The sequence below is a fragment of the Mauremys mutica genome, chromosome 2 (assembly GCF_020497125.1).
Source record: "Mauremys mutica isolate MM-2020 ecotype Southern chromosome 2, ASM2049712v1, whole genome shotgun sequence".
Lineage (NCBI taxonomy): Eukaryota > Metazoa > Chordata > Testudines > Geoemydidae > Mauremys > Mauremys mutica.
The window spans coordinates 293,333,399-293,358,243 of NC_059073.1; the positions used below are offsets into that span (position 1 = coordinate 293,333,399).

General features: G+C 43.8%; 1 protein-coding gene and 1 pseudogene across 1 annotated transcript in view; both read right to left on the bottom strand.

Annotated features, from left to right (window-relative positions):
• The window catches only part of MAP4 (microtubule associated protein 4), a 268,981-nt gene that overhangs the window by 94,357 nt on the left and 149,779 nt on the right, over window positions 1–24,845 (bottom strand). Inside the window, exons 5-8 of the mRNA XM_045004160.1 lie at window positions 14,377–14,508; window positions 10,856–10,969; window positions 10,085–10,213; window positions 9,489–9,581 (exon numbers count right to left, since the gene is read on the bottom strand). Coding sequence (XP_044860095.1) covers window positions 9,489–9,581; window positions 10,085–10,213; window positions 10,856–10,969; window positions 14,377–14,508 — 468 coding nt within the window. The remainder of the gene's footprint in view (window positions 1–9,488; window positions 9,582–10,084; window positions 10,214–10,855; window positions 10,970–14,376; window positions 14,509–24,845) is intronic.
• On the bottom strand, window positions 6,001–6,109 carry LOC123365455 (annotated as a pseudogene).

A 24,845-nucleotide genomic window follows, 5' to 3' on the forward strand; every position in this document is an offset into this window, starting at 1 on the left:
TTGACCCAGGTTCCGAGACTTGCTGCCACGGGCTGCTGCTTGCTGCACAGATGTACCTTTAATGACTCCAGAACAAGTTTACTCTATTTATAAAACTGTTTTTCTAGCTGCCACCACAGCACTCAACTTGGAATCTGAGTAAAGCTATATTCTTTCTGGCTTATTCACCACAACCAATAATGAGGATTCTGCAGGTCAAATTCCATTACACCTGTACAACTTCAGTGTAATTCACCTGTCAGTTATACCTGAGCAGGCCCACTGTCTTCTGAGTGTCACAACAATGCGGTACAGCACATGGCTGTGAAAATGGAACTTAGTTAAAAACTGATGATCATGCATGCACCAGCATCACATTTGTTGGTTCTCCCTGCTGCACTGACCCTGCAGGGTTAACAGGAATAAAATCTAGTAAACGCACACTTGTCACTGAAGTCAGCAGACCTGACCCTCAACAGGTACAAGGAGTAGATACATTGAGTGAGAAAGTGAAATTTTTAAAGGGATCCTTTTCAGGAATAAGCTACGTCCACCCAATTGATTATTTTAGTATTCTGGCAAAGGCTCAGTAACTGCCGAAGAAAAATTTTTATGCAGACGAAGTTCAAGAAACTCAACAATACACGGAACAATCATTTGAAACAGATGCAGACACAAAACAAGAAATTACAACAGTTGAAACTGTACTAGCATGGGATATAGATGACAATGTCGCATGGCCGCAATCTTTAAACAAAAAATTTTGTGACATTATACTTGAGAAAGGCCCTGTAAGAATAGAAGGTATTGAATATCCTAAAGACATTAGAGGTAGGAACTTCAAGAAACCAATTACTACAAAAAAGACTTTCTAACGGTAAAATTGTCAGATAGTGGCTTGTGTACTCTAAATGCAAGGATGCTGTATTTTGTTTTCCATGCAAGATTTTCAACAGTTGAAATTTTAACATATCAACCATGGGTATTAAGGATTTGCAAAATTGTAGTCACACATTACCGCAACATGAAAAGGCACAACACCACATTGAAAGTATGCACAAATGGTGTGAGCTGATTGTAAGGTTAAAAAAAAATCAGACAACTCTTGATGCCCAAAATCAAAGATTGCTGGAGTCAGAGAAGCAGCATTGGCATCGTGTTCTTGAACGTCTATTATCTATTGTTGAATATCTATCAACAATCTTGCTTTTCGAGAAAGCGTTGACAAATTACACCAGCCCAAAAATGGCAATTTTTTGGGCCTGAACAACTGCTGGGAAAATTTGACACAGTGATGAATGAACATCTCCCGAAGAGCAACTGAAAATGAAATACACAACCACTATTTGGGACCAAGAATTCAAAATGAACTGATCATGCTGATGAGCGGGAAAGTGAGAGACAAAATTGTTTCATTGGTTTCTTTGGCAAAATATTTTGCCGTAATTCTAGATTGCACTCCGGACATAAGTCAAAGAACAGATGTGGTTAGTAGTGAGATTTGTTGACATTAGTGATTCAGCACAGATCACAGTTAAGGAATCCGTTATCAAATTTTTAGAAGTAGAGGACACTACAGGTTTTGGACTTCTTTAAGCTCTCCTTGATGAACTAAAACGAATGAGAATGTCCATAATGAACATTCAGAGGACAAGGCTACAATAAGGGCAACACTATGAGAGGACACATTTCTGGTGTCCAAGCTGGATTGCTGGAGGAAAAATCCACAAGCCTTTTTTGTTCTGTGTGTATGCCACAACCTTAATTTGATTTTGTGTGATATGGCTAGGTCTTCTGTAGAAGCTATTTCTTTTTTTGGTTTGCTGCAATGCATTTACATGCTCTTTTCAGCTTCCACTCAACAATGGCAAATATTCAAAGCACATGTCAGTGGTATTACTGTCAAGCCTCTATCTGAGACATGCTGGGAAAGCAGAGAAGAAAGTGTAAAAACGTTGAGATATCAATCTGAGGAAGTTTACGACAAACGTTTACTCACCTTTTTGTTACTGTTGTTCGAAATGTGGTGTTCATGTCCATTCCAAGCTGGTGTGTGCACCGCGTGCACGCCAGCTGGACGATTTTCCCTTAGCAGTGTCCACAAGGTTGGCCCTGGCGTCCCCTGGAGTGGCACCTCCATGGCGCCCTATTATAGGGGCCCGCCAACCCTCCACTCCCTCAGTTCCTTCTCACTGGCACTCCAACAGAGGGGCAGGAGGGTGGGTATTGGAATGGACATGAACAACACATCTCGAAGAACACCAGTTACAAAAAGGTGAGTAACCATTTTTTCTTCGAGTGATTGTTCAATGTGCATTCCGAGCAGGTGATTCACAAGCCTGAGTTTAGGTGGTGGGGTCGGAGTTCACTGCAGATTGGAGCACTGCCCTGCCGAAGGCTGCATCGTTTCTGGCCTGGTGCATGATGGCATAGTGCAACATGAATGTGTGGACTGAGGACCACGTGGCAACCCTGCATATCTCCTGTGTCGGGACCTGAGCCAGGAACGTCGCGGAGGAGGCCTGTGCCCTTGTGGAGTGGGCTGTGATTGGCGGGGCAGACACCTTGGCCTGACTGTAGCATTCGCGGATGCAAGCCATAATCCATGAGGAGATACGCTGTGAAGAGACGGGGAGCCCCTTCATCCTGTCGGCCATAGCTACAAAGATGATTTGGGTTGATTTCCTGAAGGGGAGGTCCTGGATAGTCTGTTGGACCTCATGTGGAAGGCTTGAGGCCTGAAGCCAGGCTCCCCACTGCATGACCAGCCTAGTTGCCAGTGTGTGGGAGGCTGCATCCGCCGCATCCAGGGCTGCTTGGAGGGATGCCCGGGAAATTAGCTTCCCCTCCTCTACCAGAGTGGAAAATTCTGTTTGTGATTCCTGGGGAAGGAGTTCAGTGAACTTGGACAAGGCTGAGCATGTGTGTTATGGCCATACCAGCTCACTATAGCCTGTTGGTTGGCTATACGTAGTTGCAGACCCCCCGTTGAGTACACCTTTCTACCAAAGAGGTCCAACTTCTTGGCCTCCCTGTTTTTCGGTGTAGACTCTTGGAATCCCCGATGCTCCCTTTGGTTGACCGCATCCACAACCAGAGAGTCTGCGGGAGGGTGGGTATATAGGTGCTCATGGCCCTTGGAGGGTACAAAGTAGCACCTCTCTGTCTTTTGGGCCGTAGGGTCCAATGAAGCTGGCATCTGCCACAAGGTGCAGGACATATCAGCTGTCGTTTTGATCAATGGCAGGGCAACTCTAGACAGGCCCGAGGGGGCCAGGATGTCCACTACCAGATCTACATCCACCTCGATCTCCTCCGCTTGGATCGCCAGGCTCTGAGCGGCATGCTTAAGTAGCTGCTGAAGCACCCGGTTGTCCTCTAGGGCTGGTGCCGCTGAAGTTCCCACAACCGCCTCATCCGGCGAGGAAGAGGAGATCACCTGCAAAGGACCTTCCTCTGTACCCTCAGCCTCTGCAGGGTTCTGCGGCACACGGTACTCTGGTTGCGTGGCCAGTGCAGATGTAGGATGTGGCACCGCGGCCGGTACCGGGGTCAACGCCGAACAACGAGGCATGCTGGGCGGTGCATGCAGTGTCGGAAACATGGTCCCCGTCGGTGCAAGTGTCTGATTAGGCAGTGCCAGGTTCTGTTGTGGCACACTCCTGTCGGACAGCGGTGCCGGTGGTGGAGGCATTTGCGCCGGAGCCACCGACGTCGAGGAGACCGACACAGACCTCAAGCGCAGGCCGTGCACCTATCCCAGGGACTGATGGTAGGCCCAGGGAGTCCAGAACGGCCACTGGGAGGGCAGTTGTTGCCACTGCGCTGGGCAAGGTCATTGGCTTGCCTGAGAAGCTGACCTCCTGCTCCTTGATCTACTGGAGCAGTAGGATTCCGCCCCCGAGTCCGAGGTCTCCGAATAGGAGGACTGAGGGGGAGCAGTACCCACTGTCGCCGGGGAGCGCTCTCTCTGCACCGGTGCCGCCAGAGCGGCACAGGAACTGGGGCGACATCATGGCCAGCTTGCCCCTTGATTGGATCAGGGGTCGGGCCGTGTCTGGGCAGCTCTTTCTACCAGCACAGGGAGGCCAGTACCGGGAGGCTTAATAAATCAGAGGCCGCCTCGAACGCCTCCGGGGTCGATGGGAGACGCACATCCTCACTGAGGTCCGGGGATCTAGACTGGTCTGGACTCAACCGCGCCGCCGGGGCAGGAGTCGACGGGGCCTTGGGAGGATGCGGTTGTGGCTTGGCTTGTCCCACCACAGTCATGGACGCCACCGGCCTTTTAAGGTCCTGATGGGGTGTTCGGTCCCTCACCGGCCTCTTCTTTTTCACGGGCACCAGAGATGGTGATCGGTGCTGCACGGAGGCCGATTTTCTATGTCCCGATTCTCTCTGGTGCCGAGACTTAGAGGTCTTAGACTGGGCCTTCTGTCTTGTTAGCGGTGCCGGAGTGCTGCGCACCGAGGATGAGGTGCTGGGCACCGGATCAGCAGGCTCAGGGTCCTAGTGTGGCTGTAAGGCCACCTCCATCAGGAGCACTCTGAGTCTCTGCTCTCTGTCCTTAAGAGTCCTGGGACAGAATCCCCTGCAGATAGTTCATCAGTCTCTTTGGCGGCTCTCCCCGAGGCACCTCAAGCAGGACAAGCGTGGGTCACTCTTCAGTATAAACTTCCCGCAGTCCGTGCAGAGTTTAAACCCTGGGGACCCGGGCATGCCCCAGCAGGGCAACAAGTACGTTGCGGGGGAAGCCCCCCGACAACTATTAGCTATCTGGAGCCTTGGCTACACTTGAGAGTTACAGCGCTGGTGGTGGCTTTACAGCACTGTAACTCACTCCCTGTCCACACTGGCAAGGCACATACAGCGCTGTATCTCCTTGGCTACAGCGCTGCATGTACTCCACCTCGACGAGAGGAATAAAGAGAATAGTGCTGGTGCTGCAGCGCTGGGGTGCCAGTGTAAACAGTAATTAATCTTACTATGCTGTAACTGACCTCCAGAATCTTCCCATAATGCTTTTAAGTAAAGATAACACTCTGTTTTGTTGTGAACTCGAGGCTCTCAGAGCTGCTTATCTAAAAAACAAACACAGCCAGTGTTTGCTGTGAATGAGGCAGGCAGGGGGATCCCTTTGGAAGGTCCACAGCTAGTGTTTGCTTGAGGAGAGAAGCAGCACAGCGGGAGGGCGGGGGTCCGTTTCGAGAGGCTGCTTATCTGGTCTGTGAGGGAAAAAAACAAAGAGGGCTATTTGCATTTAGTGAAAGAGAGGGGTGGAGGGAGGGGTCGGAACTTGCAAGGCAGGGAGCTGACACAGTGTCAGCTCCAAAAATCCACTCTCTCTCTCTCCCCCATGCTCCCTGTCACACTCCACCCCACCCCCCTCTTTTGAAAAGCACGTTGCAGCCACTTGAACGCTGGGATAGCTGCCCATAATGCACCACTCCCAACACCGCTGCAAATGTGGCCACGACAGTGCACTGGTAGCTGTCAGTGTGGCCACACTGCAGCGCTTTCCCTACACAGCTGTACGAAGACAGGTTTAACTCCCAGCGCTGTACAGCTGCAAGTGTAGCCAAACCCTACAACTAACACTAACTCTAAACTATGAGAGAGGAAACAACTATATACACTTAGATGAGACACTGCTAGGCTTGCTGCAAGAGCGAGCAAAGTTCCAGCTAGCCATCACCGGCGGTAAGAAGGAACTGAGGGGGTGGAGGGTCGGCGGGCCCCTATACAGGGCGCCATGGAGGCGCCACTCCAGGGGCCGCCAGGGCCGAGCCTACGGACACTGCTAAGGGAAAATCTTCTGGCTGGCATGCACGCAGCGCATACACACCTGCTTGGAATGCACATGAACAATCACTCAAAGCAGCAGCACTGGTTGCTCTTTCAGAAGATGCCAGCGATCCAAAAACTAAAAGTGAAGTACAGTCATTGGCCTCTGAAATATCCAGCTTCAAGTTTTTAACATCTGTCATAATCTGGTATGACATTCTTGGTAAAATCTCAAATGTAAGCAAAATAATGCAGAGTCCAACGATGCAGCTTGATTCAACACTTACCTACAGAAATCTTTAGTAAAAGGTGAAAGATTTATACGAACTGAAGAGAAAGCAACACACAAGACTTTTTAGTGAAATACAGAGAAACTGGATTCAAAGAAGCACAGGTTACAGCAAGGGAGTTTGCAGAGGCACTTTGTGTAGAACCAAAATTTCCATGTCTGAACATGACAAGCATTTTGAGGAAAAAACAGCAAGTGGAATATGAAGGAGCAGATGAGCCATAGAAGATCCAGAAAAGAAATTTGCGGTTGAAGTTTTTAATGTGATGGATAAAGCAATATCTGCCGTTGATGAAAGGTTTAATACCTTACGAGCACACCATGAACAGGCTGGATTTTTGTATGACAAAACTAAATTCAACGAAATAGGAAAACAAGGGCAGCTAATGACAAAGTGCAAGAACCTAGAGAGCCTCCTGAAGCACAGTGATAGTTTTGATTTAAATGGACTTGAACTGTATGAAGAATTGAGTATATTATCGTCAATGTTGCCAAATGCAAAGGTGATGGTGGACACTGTACAGTTTATAAATACCAGCAAACTTGTTGACATATATCCTAATGTGTACATTGCCACTCGTATTCTACTGACAATTCCTGTAACAGTAGTATCAGAAGAACGGAGTTTCTGAAAACTAGAGCTCATTAAAAACTATCTCCGCTCTACAATGAGTCAGGAATGCTTGACTGGTCTTGCTATTCTTGCAATCAAACAGCACATCTTTTTGTCTTTGTCATACGATGACATTATTACTGATTTTGCAGCCCAAAAAGCCAGAAAGATTGCTTTTAATTAAAAACTAATCCTTGTTTCAATACCTCTCCATAGAAATTTCCAATAAAATGTTGATAAATTTTAAAAGTTATATTATTTGCATCATTCGATCAATAAATCAGAATTTTTTCTATAGTGCTACTACTTTAGTGCAAGTATAGTCCATCAGCATTATAGCATGCTTAATTTGTTTAAATTGTTTTTAATAAAGTGCATGTGGCAAGTTTTCCAACACTGTAAGCTTATGCTTGTGTTGCTAAGAGCAAGTCAGGCATACGGGTACCAGTTCAATACTGCTGCGTAGGGCCCCATAAATCCTAAGAATGGCCCTGCTGCCCCCTGGTTGTTCACATGTGTGACCGTGGTCATATTGTTTGACTGAAGCAGGACTTGGTTCCCCCTCTAGGCTGGTCTGGAACCTTTCACAGAGCCAGCTTGACCGACCTTAGTTCTAAGAGGTTTATGCTGTGGGTCCTTTCCTCCAGGTGCCAGTTGCCTTGAACTGTTTGGGACTCCATGTGTGCTCCCCAGCCCTCCAGGCTGGCATCGATTGAGAGGATATGGGGACCTGGAAGTCACTGCCCTTGTGAACTTTGCCCTGGGCTGACAACCATTTTAAGGAATTGATCACTTGTGCTGGAACCCTCTCGATCTTCCCTGCATTCTGGGGAGCAGTCCCATACCTTTAAGATGAAGCCAACTGATGTGGGATTGTGCCCGTGGAGTAATCTTAGGTTGTACAGGATCCAGGAAACTTTGCCCTGGGCTGACAACCATTTTAAGGAATTGATCACTTGTGCTGGAACCCTCTCGATCTTCCCTGCATTCTGGGGAGCAGTCCCATACCTTTAAGATGACGCCAACTGATGTGGGATTGTGCCCGTGGAGTAATCTTAGGTTGTACAGGATCCAGGAACCAAAAGTCCCAGTTACTGAAATACTAAAGGCTGATGCTATCCTAGAGTCCTGGGCTAACGATATGGTTTTCCCCTCAGAAGGGGAGTTCTATCCTGAAGACCTCATGTATGGAAAAACAGAGGCTACGCTCAAAAAAGATTGAGGTTTTGTCAGTCTCCCTCAGGCCATCCCTAATGCTATTTGCTTTGTGAAGGTATCTCTCTCCTGGCTGGAATATTACAGAGCTCTCAATGATAAGAGATCACCCTGACTTTGGCTCTAATTAAAGAAAGTTTCCCTGATAACAGCATTCATTGTTGAACCTCAGTGGATGCAATGAGATTCTCAGCCAAAGCCTTGGCCTTCAGCTCAGGGACCAGGTACCGCCTATAGCTCCATCCCAGGAAGGAGGGTAGTCGCTTGAAGCAGGTCCTGTGCTCCACCAAATTCACGGGAGCCCTGATTTTCAGAGAGAAGCTAGACCAAGTAATGGCAGACAGTGCCTCAAAATCTAAACAGCCCTTCCTAATGCCATACCATACCTTTTGCAAGAGTACAGAATGGTCTTCAGGCAAAGGCATTCCTTTCGGCTTTCATCCTCACAGAAACACCAGTGAAGAGACAACTTGTTCTCAGGAGGAAAGCCGCAAGGGAACCCTGCCATTCCCAAAGCCTCTTTATGACAAAGACTGCATAGGTCTCTGCCTACAGCTGAAGCCTGGGGGCAGGATTTTCCATTTCCTGGAGGAATGGGTTTCTTTGCTCATGGACTAGTGGGTCAGGGATACTCCCTTGAGTTACAGGCTCCACCCCATCCATTTTTCATCCAGTCCCACATCTCAAACAACCCCATAAAGCATAGTTTAATCCAGAACAAGATTTCTCATTTCCTGGATGTGGGAATAATAGAGAGCATTCTCTCAGAACATAGATTTTTCAGGGTTCTACTCCATCATCATCATTCAGATGTTTACAGGTGGAATGAGAGCCATTCTGGATCTCAAAAGGCTCAACAGGTGGATGAAGAAAACAAAATTCCAGATGGAGACCATAACCTCTATGGTGTCATCCCTGTCCCAGAGAGATTTTATGACTTCAGTAGATCTGGCGGATGCATATATCTCCAACATCTCAATCAGACCATGCCACCACAGGTTCCCAAGGTTTGCCTACATCAGGAAGCATTATCAATATCTGATGCTCCCATTTGGCTTGTCCTCTGCCTTGTAGGTCTTCATAAAGATATTGGTGATAATCATAGACAGACTCAGGTCACACAGATCCAGCCGTAACCCCTCCTGGACAACATCTTAATCAGAGATCTATCCCTAGCAGTGGTATACAGAGCTATGTCTCTGACTTTGAGTATCCTGCAAGCACAAGGCTTTATTATCAACATCAAGAAAAGCTCCTTGATTCTGTCCACCCAAATAACTCACTTGGGAGTGAACATAGACCCCCTCAGATAGCAAGGATAAACCCATCTTCAGAGAGATACCTGAAGTTCAGAATTCATTTTATTCCTTTTCCCAATTCTGAGCACTTTGCCATAAGAAAACGTACCTTCAGGGAAGATTTTTTTCTATTCCAAGGATGTTACAGAATCAACACAGCAGTGTCTTAGTCATGCTACAGTACCCACAATACAGCTCTTAGCCTCCATTTTTAAGAGGGAAGAAAAGACCATCTATTTCTAGCATTCAAATCCTGCTGAAAGACTCCAGAAATAATTTTCTGGGGACAACCCAACACTTTTATTTTTACCTGGTGGCTCTACAAAGGAAGATTCATCTAGTCCCTCCACCGCATGCTCAGCTCCCAGCCAGTTTTCTTCAGGCACTGTCACTCTTGCGGGTGCTAAGGGAAACAATTAGTACATATAGCTCTGTCAATGTCAACAGCACTGGTTCTGGACTTCAAAACAGATGCTCAACTACACATTGCAGCCACGTATTTATTCATGTGGTACAGGCTTTGTTTTTCTTGCAACTTCATTCTTAGAAAGAACTTAATAGTTCATCTTGGGAAACCTTAAAGGACCTGAACATGTTCTCCTCTGATATTATTATGGATCTAAGGGATAATAACTAATACTAATTTTAAGATCCATCAGCACAAGAGCCGCTCTCAATGGGATTTTTTGCTCCCAAATACCTTAAGAAATCTCTCAGACTGAAAATTGAGTTGAAGCATTTTATGTTCTTTCCAATGGGATATTTTCTTAATCTTGACTCATTTTATATAACTGGAAAAGCCAAATATCATCATCTTTTTAAGATTAATACACTTAACAGTTTCTGACCCGCAGATCCCTCTGACCCGTTATAAAGTAGCATGGCAGCAGCAGAACTGTGTTTCACCTTCTATATTCAGCAGAGACTCTGTAGTTGAATCCAGGGTGATGAAGGCAGATGGATCTATAACTTCTGCAGGAGAATATGGGGATCCCAGAGAAGGCAGTTCAGGTACCATCATAGCTGCATGGGGTGCTGTAAAAAATAAAGTACATCTGACACTGCTATCTTCCTTTTGAATTCAGATTTGTTTCCAACACAAACTTATTTCATTAGGTCTATTAACTTACAGAGCAATGTACTTTATTCTCATCACGAACAATGTATACATGGGTCTATATGCTGTACATAAACCTATCTGTTAATTCACTCGGAGAGGCACTAGATCTAGACCAAGAAAAAGTTAATCAAATGTTATTGGGCAGGGGAAGGGAAGGTGTGTGCCTTTCAGGTACTACTCCCAAATAAGCTATTGTTACAGTAGTTCTCAAGCTGCCATGGTCCAAATGTTGAAAACTGGAAAGTGAAAAAACCCACAAATAGGGACAAAACATTTGAAGATGAAGTTAAAGTTTTCCATAACTTTGGTTTAATTCAGCTTTTTCTTAATTAAAATAAAATAGGACAAAAAGGGGATAAAAGACAAGGTCTCTTGAGAGACCTCAAGCCGAAAACACTGTTTACAAAAAGAGATTCAAGAGAAGAAAGGAGGTAAAATTTTACACTATTGCCAATTTAATGGATTTCTGTAGACAGCCCCGAATTCCATATATAGAAACTGAAAATTAAACCCCCAGTTAACAGCAGCCCATGAACATATTCAATGGAGGATTATACCATGAACTTCTTCTGAAGCTTCAAAATGCTCTGTGAATGGTAGGCGAGTCTCCATTGCAGAAGGACGTAGCAGCAGATCAGACAGGACATCCTCACTGTGCATCTTGAAGGGCTCTGAGGAACATGAGAATAAATCAAATGTGTTACCACAAAAAGATGACAACATGAGAGCACGATTATGTAAGAATGCTGAGGATGAGCATCACTACCAACTTTGCCCTGCAAGGTGTTATACAAAGCTAGGAAATGTGGGTGTTCCCTTAAAAAAAAAAAAAAAAAAAAGAGAGAACTTTTCCTCTTTCACACAAGATTTATACCCAACATGAAAATGTGGTTGTCTGTGTTATTTTTAGCCAAGATAGGTTAAAGAGTAGAATAAATATTGTATGGTGCACCTGTATGTCCCTCTCTCAAAGACAAGCAGCATTTAAGTCTTGGGTGATTTGATGGACCAGTATATTTGATCTGAGGAAGAAATGAAAACTGTTCCAGCTCAGATAACTCAAATGTCATTCTGTCATGTCCCATACTGCACTTTGGGGAAAAGTATATAATGAGCCATACATACACTTCCTTCAAAGCAGCATGGAGGTGTAATTGGCTGGTGAGCCAGAGGATGAATTGAGCAAAATCATGGGCCAGGCAAAGAAATCACCCATTTCTCCTGTCATGCAGAGACATTACAAGATGGTTGGGGAAGGTTATGGCTCCATTACAGGACTGGGTGTGTGAGGTTCTGTGGCCTGCAATGTGCAGGAGGGCAGACTACATGATTATGGTTGTCCCTTCTAACCTTAAACGTCTGTGAGGAGAACAGTCTTCGTTATATGCCCCAGATCAGACACACTGGTTAGTCAGTCTCCCCAAGGAATTTTAGTGCAGGTCAGCAGCTTGCCCGCTGTCCACCGTGCAGCCCAAGACATTTATGACTTGGACATCCAACACTTCTACTGCTGCCTGAATGCAATCATGCTCAGCTGTCAGACTCAACAGCTTTTCTTTGGTACTGGACAATCCTTGTGTAATTTGCATGGACACCCATAAAGAAACATCCTTCAATCTGACTGAACAAGGTTCCTTTTTGGCAAAAGGACTATGCATACAAGACTTACAGAAAACACAGCTTCTGTAGCTCTAAACACCAGGAAAAGGATATGCGCCCAGTATTCAAATAGTGTGAGGGCTGGGAAAAGGTCAATTAGGTGAAAACAGGAAAAAACCTGAGTTTTGCCCCAGCAGTCTAGAACTTGTGACTCACTCAGTAATTGGATTACTCATAGTTATAAGATATCCATATTGTACAGTCACACAGGGATAAAAAGAAACAAACCACCCGTGCAAGAATTTTAACTACAAGAATATTTATTCCAGAATGTGATGGGGCAGCACCGCCCTGTAGCAGCCCCAGCAGCGCCAGTCTGGTAGCAGTGACGGTGGAAGTCCCGCCCCGTCCATACTGGGCATGCTCCAAGTGCTCTGGGAGTATAAAAGGAGGGAGCCCAGCTCAGTCTGGGCTGGCGGCCGCAGGGGAAGGACCTGACCGGGAAGCTCCAGGTCAGCTCAAAGCCCTACTACAGGAGGAACCTGGGGAGGCGACTGACCCAGAGGCCCACAGGGAACCTAGGGACTCGTGGGAGACCTCAATGCTCACGCCGGTAGGAAGCGACCCAGGGGGACGGAGGGTGACAGGCTGGTACCTTGCCCCCGGCAAGCCTCAGCATCTTTTGGTCGGACCCCCCCACACTGAGCCAGGGGCAAGATCCTATGCTGCGGTTAGGGCCGGAGGCAGGGACCCAGTGGAGTGAGAGAGTCTTTGGTCACCAGGCCACGCTGCCCTGCAACCAGGGGTGACCCTAGAGACTCTGGCCACTAGGCCGCATTGCCCTGAAGCCAGGGACGAGTTTATGGACTCTGGCCAGTAGGCTGTACTGCCCTGCAACCAGGGGCAACTGTATGGCCTCTGGCCACTAGGCCGCATTGCCCGGTAACCAGAGGCACAAACCCTCACATGGAAACACAGCTTTTTCCATTGGTTTCCTGTTATATATGAAATGGGATATTTGATCTAGTTATGATCGTAGCCAGTGATAAACAAGTTTATTGGATGCAATTTGTACACCTCTACATATTAATCCTTCACTGTTAGTCTTGTAGACAAGTATTAAAGTACAGTTCTGGGTTAACTATTGGGGGAAATTGCATTTTTCAGAATTTCAAGTCCTTGTTTGGACTCAATGGAGCATCTCATCATACATCTATATATACAAAATGAAATACAATCCAGTACATTTTGGTGTGCTGAGAGAGCATAACTCAATAATGTAGTTATTGGTGCTCTATATACAATAGATGAGGCTTAGGTAATAGTAAATTTAGAGAGGAAGGCAGGCAGGCAGGTAATGAGGAAGGAAAGACAGACAAGCTTTATGAACTTCAACAAGTGAAGAAAATTATAAAAGGTAGAAATTGGATCCCAAGAACAAGCCTTTGGCTTTATGGTCCATTTTTGTCCGAACTGCTAGGAAAGTAACAAATAAGATATTGCTCTTCCAAGAGTTCCCAGTTAAACATTTAACAAAAATATGGAAAACAATAGCATCTGCTGGCACCGCTTGATGAGGAACATACAGTAAATGTCACTTCAGCTTGGCTCATGAAATGCTCTCTAGTCTTCATGAGCAGAGGCAGAACACAGTGCATCCAATTCTAATCTGTTTACCTGTTGTTTAAATAGTAAAAATCCCATCTGAACTAAAATCTGGCAATGGGATCCAAGGCTGGAAGAAATCCGACAGTTTTGAACAAAAGGTTTAGATGCTTTTCTTTAAAAAAATATAGACAGTGTCTACAATAAGGACAGATGTGTTTTGATGACAAACATTACTGTTAATATGGAGTGAATATAACGCAGACACTAGCTAGTTAGTTGAAAAAGATACCATGAGACTATTAGTTAAAAAAAGATACCAAGACTGTCATTATTAAGACTACAGATATGAGTTTCCTCAAACAAAGTGCTCTAAAGGAGTAGGTTTATGTCAGTCCAAGATCACTGGCAGATGTGAGCTATATGCGCCAATCTCCATCACTGTGCTTCAAAAATACATGGAGGTGAGTTGAAGTACAGTTCATTTTCACAGATCTTGGGTAGCATCTGACAGGGACACTACAATCTTAACAAAAAGACCCAAAATGACTCAATTTAAATTGGCTCACACGGCAGCATCCCATTTCCACAGAGCTCATTAGGGCACAAAGGTACAATTACCAGATAACCTATTCTGCAGTTTTATTTTTTTAGATTGTGTCCTGTGCCAGATTAAAACACCAGGTTGACAGTCTATATAACTCACTGGGGTGTTAAGGTCTTTGGAACTATGGGCAATGCATTTAGGAAAAAATGTGAGTGCGGGATAGAAAAAAAAAAAACCTTAAGTGAGGTGGTGAGATTCCAGGATTTTGTTGGCTAGGGTGCAGCCCTAAGGTTATTTTAACAATGGTGTAGGTTAATACAGCCATACCTGTCCCCTCCACGGGTCTGAATATCGACTGTGGTTCAAAGCAAAGATCTCTATCGTCCATCGCCCAGGTCTCATTGCGATCCAGAAACTCTTTGTAGGACATTCTTTCACCCGTGATCTCTCTTGGGAATACTGAAGTGTGAAGAAAAAGCAGCAACACTCACCAGTTAGTCACTAGGCTGAATTACTTCTGTGTATATGGTTTATGTTATGCTGAGTGGCAGAACTCTTGCTAAGGCTGACAGCACACATGATTTTTCAGTGAAATCAGACCCATCAATGTGCCGCAGTTCTACAATTTTAATGAAGTTTCTAAAGAGAAATGGAAGGAATGGGATTTGAAGAAGCGTGATAAAAATCAAGAATGGAGTATTTATAAACCACAAGGTGATCAAATGCCTTTAAATGCTGAGAAATTAGTGCCAGCAGCACACCCTACCCTTTAGGGTGTACTTTCACCAGAAAATTACATCAAGTTAGAACATAACTTGGAGGAGCCAGGTGAACAAAGACATCCCTTATTTGTGATTCATTTTTTTCTGGGAAAGAGTAGTTTATAGGTGCCTGGCAATGCTGCCGACTTCCCAGGCACAGCTGCACACTCCTAAATATTTATCTAGCAAAACACAAAAGAGAGTGCTTAAGCATCATTTTCATGGTCACTTGTCCCTGCTGGGGCTGTGTGCCCATCTCCAGTAACTACTACTGTATAAACTGAACTGAAATGTCTAATCCCTTCAGAAAGGAAAACCAAAGCAGCAGTGACCCATCAGTAAGAGCTGGGACAGAGGAAAACACTGGGATCTGAATGAACTCAAACTCTGAGTCAAATACAGCCTACTGGGCTCCTGCAAGGGTTAACTTACACCAAAAGTTACAATTACCATAGGCTCAGTCAGAATCCCAGTGTTGCCAACATGTGATTTTATTGCAAGTCTCTCTATCTGGTTGTTTTGTGAAAGCCCAAGTACCAGCAGTTATTTCAATCATCTGGTCCAGTCTGGCAATTCCATGTTCCTATGAGATCTCAGAAAACTCTGTTTCACAACTGTCCATAAAGATTCCCTCTATTCTGCTCCAACCCACAATTTACCTGAAAACCTTATAAACAGTCTGGGGTTTGCCAGGCATGTATGGGAATCAACAGAGAACGTGTAGGATGAGGAACAATGCAGTGCATGGGGGGAAAGCGTCATTGAGCAGGAAGGGAATTCTGACTGATGAGGCTGAACAAGACAGATTGGGAGTCTTGAAGAGCTCAGTGGAAGATACGAGAGATTCAAGGGGAACAGCATAAGGCTTTATTACAAGCTCATAGTTACCTAAAGATGCTTATTGGCATATCGGTGCCAGTTAATTACATGCAGTTAATAATACAAGTATATTGCCAAATCCTAGCTGTACCGTCCCAGAACATGGGAATTTAAAATCTATACACCTATTAAAGTGTTTTGATAACAACGCACAATACATATACAAGTGCATACACCACCTCTGTATGTTAATACACACGCACCAAGACAGAAAACAAATGTGTTTAGAAAAGGAGAACTTTACACTATGTTCAATTTCTGACTACCATTGATGGAGGACTCCTAAGCTATCACAATGGGATCCTACAGATGCTACTAGCATCCTAAACCAGTTCCTGGTTTGGCAAGAGTATGCTGGGTTTTCTGTTGGTGTCTCTTAGCAATTATACTGCTAAATGACTGAATTTGATATGGTTCACTTCAGCAAGGAGGGTCTACAAGCTTCCCAGGCCAGGCTTTAAGATAGCACTGCTTCCTGCATGCAAAGGATAAAGGTGCGGATGTGTGCACTGGGGCGGAATGTGGAGGGAACAAAACTGCTGTGTGCATGGAGGGGGTGGGGGGATCAATGCAGACAATGTTTGATGATAAACTGGTGTCAGATTAGATGATACGCAGGCAAACAGACATTTTAACAGCAATATTTTACCAAAACAGACCATGATAATTAAGGTTTCCAAAGTGCTATTATAAATTTGGAGAGACACCATTATTCACAATTATTTGCAGGCTAGAGTAGCAAGGGATTTAACTAACATATACTATAAGCTCCTATTTAGGCTGTAAGCTCCTCCGGACAGGAACATGACAGTCTTTTGTCTGCCTATAGAGCATCGCATGAAATAATAGAAAGAGGTAAATGTTTACACCAATGTGAGGAAACAGACTGAGAAAAATTAGGAGAATTTGACAGGAATTTCCCCTATGGAAATTTCCCCTGATCCAAAAGTCTCATTGACCCCAATGGGCTTTGAGTGGGCTCTAAATGCTTTAGAAAAAGCTTCTAGTGCTAGAGCTAGCACACATTTGTAAGTTGTTGGTACCTATTGTACCAGAAGAGAAACCAGAACCTTATGGCATTGGCAGGTAAGCAGGAGGAAATAACTTTTAAATTATTATTTTAAGATGTGTTTGTAAGTGGCAGAGTGATTACATCTGTGCCTTTAAATGAAAGGAGGGGGAATTTCCCTGCAATGTAGGGCATGCTGGGAATGGAGAGAAAGCAGGAAAACAGCACAAGAAGAAGTATGCTTAGAACTGCTAAATATAACAAAACTCTACAATGCTGTGGATACATTTTGATTTATATCTGCATTTATAAAGCATTTGCTGTAGCAAAAACACTGGAGACTGGGCAATGGAGACCCAGACGCTGTGCTGTGGGCTAGGACAGCCAAACCAACAGAAAGCAAAGCATTGCTTGCTTTACGTAAGTACCTAACTCTTATATAGTGCTTTACAGCAATACAGCTCAAATCCGTTTACAAAAGTAGCAAGTATCATTACCCCCATTTTACAAATGGGGAAGCTGAAGCAGAGGGGCAAAGTGCCTTGTCCAAGGTCACCCAGCAAGGTCAGTGGCAGAGCCAGAAATGGAACCTGGGTCTTCTAAGTCTCAATCCAGTGCTCTATCCACTAGGAAACCCTGCCTCCCCTACACAGAGCTGTTTTATTTAAACTGTGCTAAACTAGAATTGCCACTGACATTTAACTTATAATGTGAGTGGATCAAGAATGAAGACAAAATTTTATATTACATATATTCTGTTCCTTACCAATGTTGACAACTTTTTAAAAGGAGACTTGCAGTTCACCCTTTTAAAAACATCGCTATTCTAGGCAAATATTTGTATATTAAAACGGACTGAGTTATAATTGAGGGATAAAAAAAATGTAGATTCCTCAAGCTCATTTGATTCATTTCAATGCACAATACTTGGCCATCCAGACAAATCTAACAGGTGATGGTATTGTTCCATTGGGCATGGAATAAAAATGGCCTTAGAAAGGAACTCTGAAGACTGAGGGAAAAAGTGAGGCAGCTCTTCATTTTGAGTCACAGTTCTCTCCCATCCCACCCCCACTGCCCAAAAAAATAAATCCTACATACAGCCAGCATTTCAGAGTAAACAAAACCACCCAAGTGTCTATTAAAATCACAGGAGGCCACACTCAAGGAAAGTGCCTGCTTTTCAATTTGACAAAAGTTATTCTTCACCAGATTCTACCAGCAAGGGACAACATACCTAACTTCAAAAGAGGTGCAGGTCAATATCAAATCTGTAGCAAACCTATAAACTAATAAAGTGTGCTAACAGTTAGTCTTTTTGGCAACAAGGGCACACTGTTGACTCATATCCAGCTTCTCCTCCACTGTAATCCCCAGGTCCTTTTCTGGGGAACTGCCACTTAGTCAGTCGGTCCCCAGCCTGTAGCAGTGCATGGGATTCTACCATCCTAAGTGCAGGACTCTACACTTGTCCTTGTTGAACCTCATCGGATTTCTTTTGGCCCAATCCTCCAATTTGTCTAGGTCACTCTGGACCCTATCCCTACCCTCCAGCATATCTACCTCTCCCCCCAGTTTAGTGTCATCTGCGAACTTGCTGAGGGTGCAATCCATCCCATCATCCAGATCATTAATGAAGATGTTGAACAAAACTGGCCCCAGAACTGACCCCTGGGGCACTCTGCTTGATGCTGGCTGCCAACTATTCTTAAAATTATTATTCTTAGTAATGTTTCTTGTTTTCTAGTCTACTGCATATTTCTGTAACAGGTCACATATGGCAAGCAGTGTCATCTAGTCTCTAAAGAGAGTCAAACTCTGGGTTATCCCTCGATCCGACAATGACTCATGTGACCTTTGGCAAGTACTATAAGGCCTGATCCTGTAAAATGTTAGGTGCGGAACATCGCCAACTCTCACTGACTTCAAAGTGAGCTGAGGGCACTCAGCATTTTGCAGGATTATGTCCTCAACCTTTCAAGTGCTTCCGTTTCCACATCTGTCAAATGGAATAATATTGACCTACCTCTCTGGGATGTCATGAAGTTAAAAAATTTCAAGTGCTTTGAGATCCTTGTCTGAAAGCACAGAATGTTATACGCCTCAGATACATGTTTATGATTTGCTTTAGTCCCAAAACTGGGAGGGAAAAGAAGGAATGAAGGACTGGATGGCGAAAGATTAAACATATTCCACCTGACCTCATGCCCTTACACAAACTCCTACCTCTTCTGTAATAAAAGCTCAAAACTAAATGGTCCTAGGTGAATCAAGTTTACAGTCTTCTGTCAATACTTAAAAGCTTTGGGGGATGAATGCTGATAGAGCAAAATCAGAGTTGTCAGTCTCTGCTCCAGAAGCAGCCCAGGACCCACCGAACTGCCATGGAGACTGTGCCACCTTCCACCTACAGAGAATGTGGGTCCCTTCAGGTCTAGATTGAAGTCATTAGTGGGGCAGCTTGAGGAAATCTGCACTGAAGCTGCCAGGCTGCAATCCTACGTGGCTAAAGGATATACAGCCAGGAAGGAGTATTTATTATAATTGAAAGAAATTATTCCATGAGCAATTTGAAAGCACAATTGGCTTCTGTCACTTTTAATCCTGAAGATTTTTATGTCTAAGAATAAGCCTGCCAATCACACTGAAATAGCAGCTAGAAATTACACTTTCACTCACCTGACAAATTCACAGTTTACTATTACTATCCGGTGCCTATAGAAGGGAGAGGGTGTATGAGTACTCGGCAGCACTCCCTACACAATCACCACATTATGTTATATCCCCTTTCCCTACCCTTTGGCAGTCTTATCTAGTAAGATCTCTGAGACAGGCACTGTCTGCTACTCTGTTTGTATGGTGGCTAGCTAGCACTCTGGGGCCCTGGTTTTGCTTGGTTCCTATACACTACCAGGATCTCTACAGTAAGATTCCAGGAATGTCATTGCGTGACACTTGAAGCCTAGAAGGTCTGTTGAGTAAGTGTGAAGTTATGGAAGCAGCTACCAGTATGGCTGAGTGTGCTTTTTGCTCAAAATATCATCAGGTTAATATAAAATAATAATATATGGAGATTACCTATCTCAGAGAACTGGAAGTGACCCTGAAGGGTCATTGAGTCCAGACCCCTGCCTTCACTAGCAGGACCAAGTACTGATTTTGCCTGAGATTCCTAAGTAGCCCCCTTGAGGACTGAACTCACAACCCTGGGTTTAGTAGGCCAATGCTCAAACCACTGAGCTACCCCTCCCACCCTTTATCACTAGGATTCACAAACTGTTACCATCCCATTTTTAAGTTCTCAGCCATTTTTTTTTAAATACAGATGATTTTATGAATTACACCCACAAGACAGCACAGGCTTTCAGCTCCTCATTATAATGAGCTGTCTGGAAACAGGGCAGCTGAAATTTCAAGCCTAAGAGAAGAAAAGATTTAAACTAAAGTGAAAGGAGGGATGGAGCCTTACAACTGGAAAATTCCATGACAGATGGTAAGTTGACGGGAGGGGAAGAGAGGAGGTACTGATGAGAGATGGCCTAAAGGACAAGACCTCTCAGATGTTTGGGAAAGAAAAGCAATAACTAGATAAAAGGGAGGGATGCCCCAGGCATGAGGAAATGAAGACAATATACTAACCTTATATTTCTGTCACTAGTCTAATACATGTAAATTAAGTTAAGATGAAGTCCTGTAACTTACAGGAAAACCAATGTAAAGAGTCTGCATATTTGGGGTTGGGATATAAGGTGCATAAAAGATAGTTAGGTACAATAGATAAAGTCTCAGAAAAAACCTAGGTTAAGTTCCCAGTAACTGGAGGTCTCCGAGTATATTGCTTCCTTACATCCAGATTCTTGGAACTGTGCTCAGACAAAACCCTCAAAACATTAAAAGCAGTTATGCTGCAGTAAGGTTACATGCCTCTTAACGTGAACTGCTCTGCTCCTACAGTAGCCAAAGAGAGGTGCCGCTGCTGCTTCCTCATACTCTTCAGTTTCTATTTGCCTGTCCAGAACACAGACCCCAGAAGAATGCTGCAACAGAAGCACTGATCTATGGAAAAACAGTATTTTGGGGACTGCAGTTACTGCTCAGTAATCAGGGTTACTATATTAAATTGCCTTCAGAGTTCTGCACTCTTCAGGAAATACACACTTGCCCTAGTGACTAGGTGAACAGCTGAGTAAGATGGTTTATATAGGGACTGCAATGTTGCCCTAATAAAGCAGGCACCTGATCTATCCTTTGCATCTAGTAGTACGGATTGCTGGAAGTACACACTGGGCTGTCTCATGGCTGCTCTACAGATTTTAGCAACATTAATTCTATGAAGGGGAGTTTCAGAAGATGCAGATGAGGACGAAAGACCTCTATCAGAGACATTGTTCAATCAAATCCGGCTGCGGGCACCACAACCAGAAAATCAGCTTTACCGGTAAGAAGCTAATACAATCCCCTGAGGGCAATAAAATGGGTGAGAATATTAAGGACCAAAAAAAGCTTCCTTGAGAAGCTGCAAGGAATATCTGATGGAGCTCACAGTTCAGAAGCCATTTCAACAAAGGTTTAATAAAAAGAACATGCTCTCCACTATGTCCTGCATTGCTGCAAAAGCTGCTAGATGTCACTAAGATCCAACCAGTGAGAAATGGCAGTCTGCCATGACCAGGCCAAATACTAAAGGGAACCCAAAGCAAGAAATACATCCACCGAAATGCAACATTAAAGAGTCAAAGACCTGGGATTTCAGAATGAAATATCCTATATTGCCAGGATATCTGAATATTAAAGATTCTAAAACCTTGAAAGACATGTTGACCAGAAACAATCACTTCAATTCACTAACTAATGCTATTTCCTTTGTTTAATAAATCAGTTTTATATGCAAAACATGTTTTGATAATTTTTTCTTATGTATCCAGAACTTTTAAAGTAGTTTTATTTACTAAACAAATGTAAATGCCATTTTTGTGCATTTTTAATTGAATTTGAATTTCCATCCAAACAGAGCTTGACAAATTGCAATCAAAAAATAAAATCTACTAAGAAAAAGGCTTCATTCCCATTTTCTAATATACTAAAAATGGAAAAATTAAGAATCTCATTAAAAATAAGATAAGCTTCATAATTGCTTAAACAAATGTGTATAGATATAACATATCTTCCTGATTAGCAAAAAGAAGCATCAAGTTTAATGTAAAGGCTATATATATTTAGTTGCAAATCAACATGTTTTAATGTATCAGAGGGGTAGCCGTGTTAGTCTGGATCTGTAAAAGCAGCAAAGAGTCCTGTGGCACCTTATAGACTAACAGACGTTTTGCAGCATGAGCTTTCGTGGGTGAATACCCACTTCTTCAGATGCAAGTCATCCGAAGAAGTGGGTATTCACCCACAAAAGCTCATGCTGCAAAACGTCTGTTAGTCTATAAGGTGCCACAGGACTCTTTGCTGCTTTTACATGTTTTAATGGTTACCAACCATTGAGAATCAAGCTCTCTTAAGGAAAATAAAGTACAAATGCAAAATAATTAAAATCAATGATTTAAATCAAGGCTTCCTGCTTGATTTAATATGATTTAAATCAGCAATCTACCCTTCACTGTGCTGTCCAACCATTAAATGAGAAGTAGGTTCTGGATGCAAAATGTCTGAGCCTTAGATCAGGCCTAACTGAAAGAAATAACAGGTCTCCTGGGATAACTACTTATGCTTTGAGTAATCAAGTCAGAATCCTATGCCAAAGCCTTGAGTAGCACCTTAGAAAATTAGGGAAAATGGGGGGAAGGAGGGACAGAGGACAGGAAAAAATGAGTGTTTCAGTTTAGCAGGAAGAAATACCTTCACGCCAGCAGATTCTCATCTGCTGTGGGATAGAAGCCCTTCCAGCCACAGGGGGGGGGGGGGGGGGGAAGAAACAGGCTATGACCTAAATATTTTACTGGCTTTTTGAAACGGGGGGACAGTGGGGGGTTAATTCTCCAGTAATTGTGTGACTTTAAATTAGGTTTAGGATTCTTAGACCATCTAAATGTTTAAATAAATCTGAATGACTGTTGCTTCCTCTACCTAAAGAGCAGTATTCATAGATTCAAAGGCCAGAAGGGGTCACTATGATCATCTAGTTTGACCTCCTGTATTACACAGGCAATAGAACTTCCCCAAAATAATTCCTAGAACAGATCTTTAAGAAAAACATCCACTCTTGATTTAAAAATAGTCAGTGATGGAGTTTTCACACCCCCTGAGCGACATACTTATACCAGTATATATCTGGCTTTAGTCATTTCTGAAGATGAGTAGGAAAAAACAACAACATTGTTTTCTCATGTTAAGTTCGTTCCAAGAACTTTTCTTTAAAGAGCTCCAGTGTCTCCATGCTTTGGAGCAGATTCTTGAAATTTGGCAAAGGAGAACCCATGTGTCTGACACGTGCTTTTTACTATTCCTGTGACAGAACACCCAAATTTGTCCAACCTATGAGCCTCTGGAAAATCTCAATTTGCACATGCTCAGTAGAAACTTGTTAGAGTTTGGCTGCTAAATTCTCCAAAGATTCTGTGCACACTGATCATGCTTCAGCCCCGCATAGCTCCTACATGCAAGTGGACTGCACATGTGCCATCACACAGAGTGACTGAGCATGCTCCATCCTGGGGCTGCAAGGGCAGGCGGAGCAGGACTTCCTCTGCAATTGCTGCTCTGGGCCACTGTGGTAGTGGGCAACAGAACAGACAATAGGGAAATCATCTCTTTTGTGTTCTCAGTGCTCCCCTTGCTGGCGTCCGGGCAGTAAGGAGAAAAAAGAAGCAGCTTGACTTAGGATAGAGAGGTGAGGAAGGTACACCCTGGGAGATGGAGGGGTGGAGGGAGCAAAGGGGAAGACAAGAGCTGAGGGTGTAGGGGGGATATAGGCACAAATGGAGGGGAGGATTGGAGCAGAGAGGGAGAACACAACAATTTTGGTTTTAATTTCTCTGTGCCTCAATATCTGTAAAATGGTACTATTGCCACGTATCTCAGATGGGTTTTGTGACGATAAGTTCATTAATGAAGCACTTGGATACTGCGATGAGAGCACCATAGAAACAACCGGGGGGGGGGGGGGATTTATTCAGTGTGGGGTTTGTATGGTGTGTGTTAAATGAGGCCTGGGGTCTCATATTAAATGATAAAAAGAAATATAGCACAACTATCCATCTACTTAATGAAGCAGGGGGCCTGGGGAAAAATATACTCTGATTATGGAGTTAAAGGCTGTCTCACAATGCATTCGCACAAGTGGACTGAATTAAGGTTGAACAGGCAATCTGGCACTTCTTAACTTTTCAGTGCTTGACTTTGCACTCAATGTTCTTTCAGAACGAGTTTTTAATGTAACCTGTAAAAAGACTAATGCTGCCACTTTTTGCACTAAATACATACCTTTATTTTTGCTCATTCTTCAGAAGCTGTATCTTCCTTAAGAGATGTTTTCCCTACAAACAACAAGCTTAAACAAAGGCCTGGGAAAGATGTATTGCACTGCCTTGCTGTTCAATGAGCAAAATTATCTCCCAAGCTCGCATTTCCTGCTGGGGAAAATTAGATGCTCAGAAAGCAAGTCATTTGGTATCTGCATTTCAAATTTGAACGAAGAAGATGTATTGTCAGTAGGCTCTGGGCTGCAAAATAAAGCTTGTAATTCAGCTTCCACATGTGCTAATTTTTCCAGACTCTTGTATGTAAAGCCCCATGCATCTCAGATATGAGTCAGATTCAGACATTGCCCATGAGCCTCAGACAGATCACTGGCAATTACGTACTGAACCATATATGCCTGCAGTGCTCTGCAAAGATCACACATTCTACTATATGCCCAACCTAGATTTTTAAATATGCTTTCTTGATTGTTATGCCTTGGTTTTCTCTCACACCCCATTCTAAAACGGTGTGTCTCTGGAAAATGGAGAAAAAGAGAAAGTGTCACTATGCAGGATAGCTATGAGAGGGCAAAACACTAGTAACGAAAAGGTGGTGCAGGCCCAGATCATTTTCTGATTCTAGGAGGAAACAAACAGCAATTTTTTGAGCTGAGTCACTGAATAACCAAACAGCCATTTCTGAGCTATAACTATTTGTATGTGCCTGACCCATTAGAGACC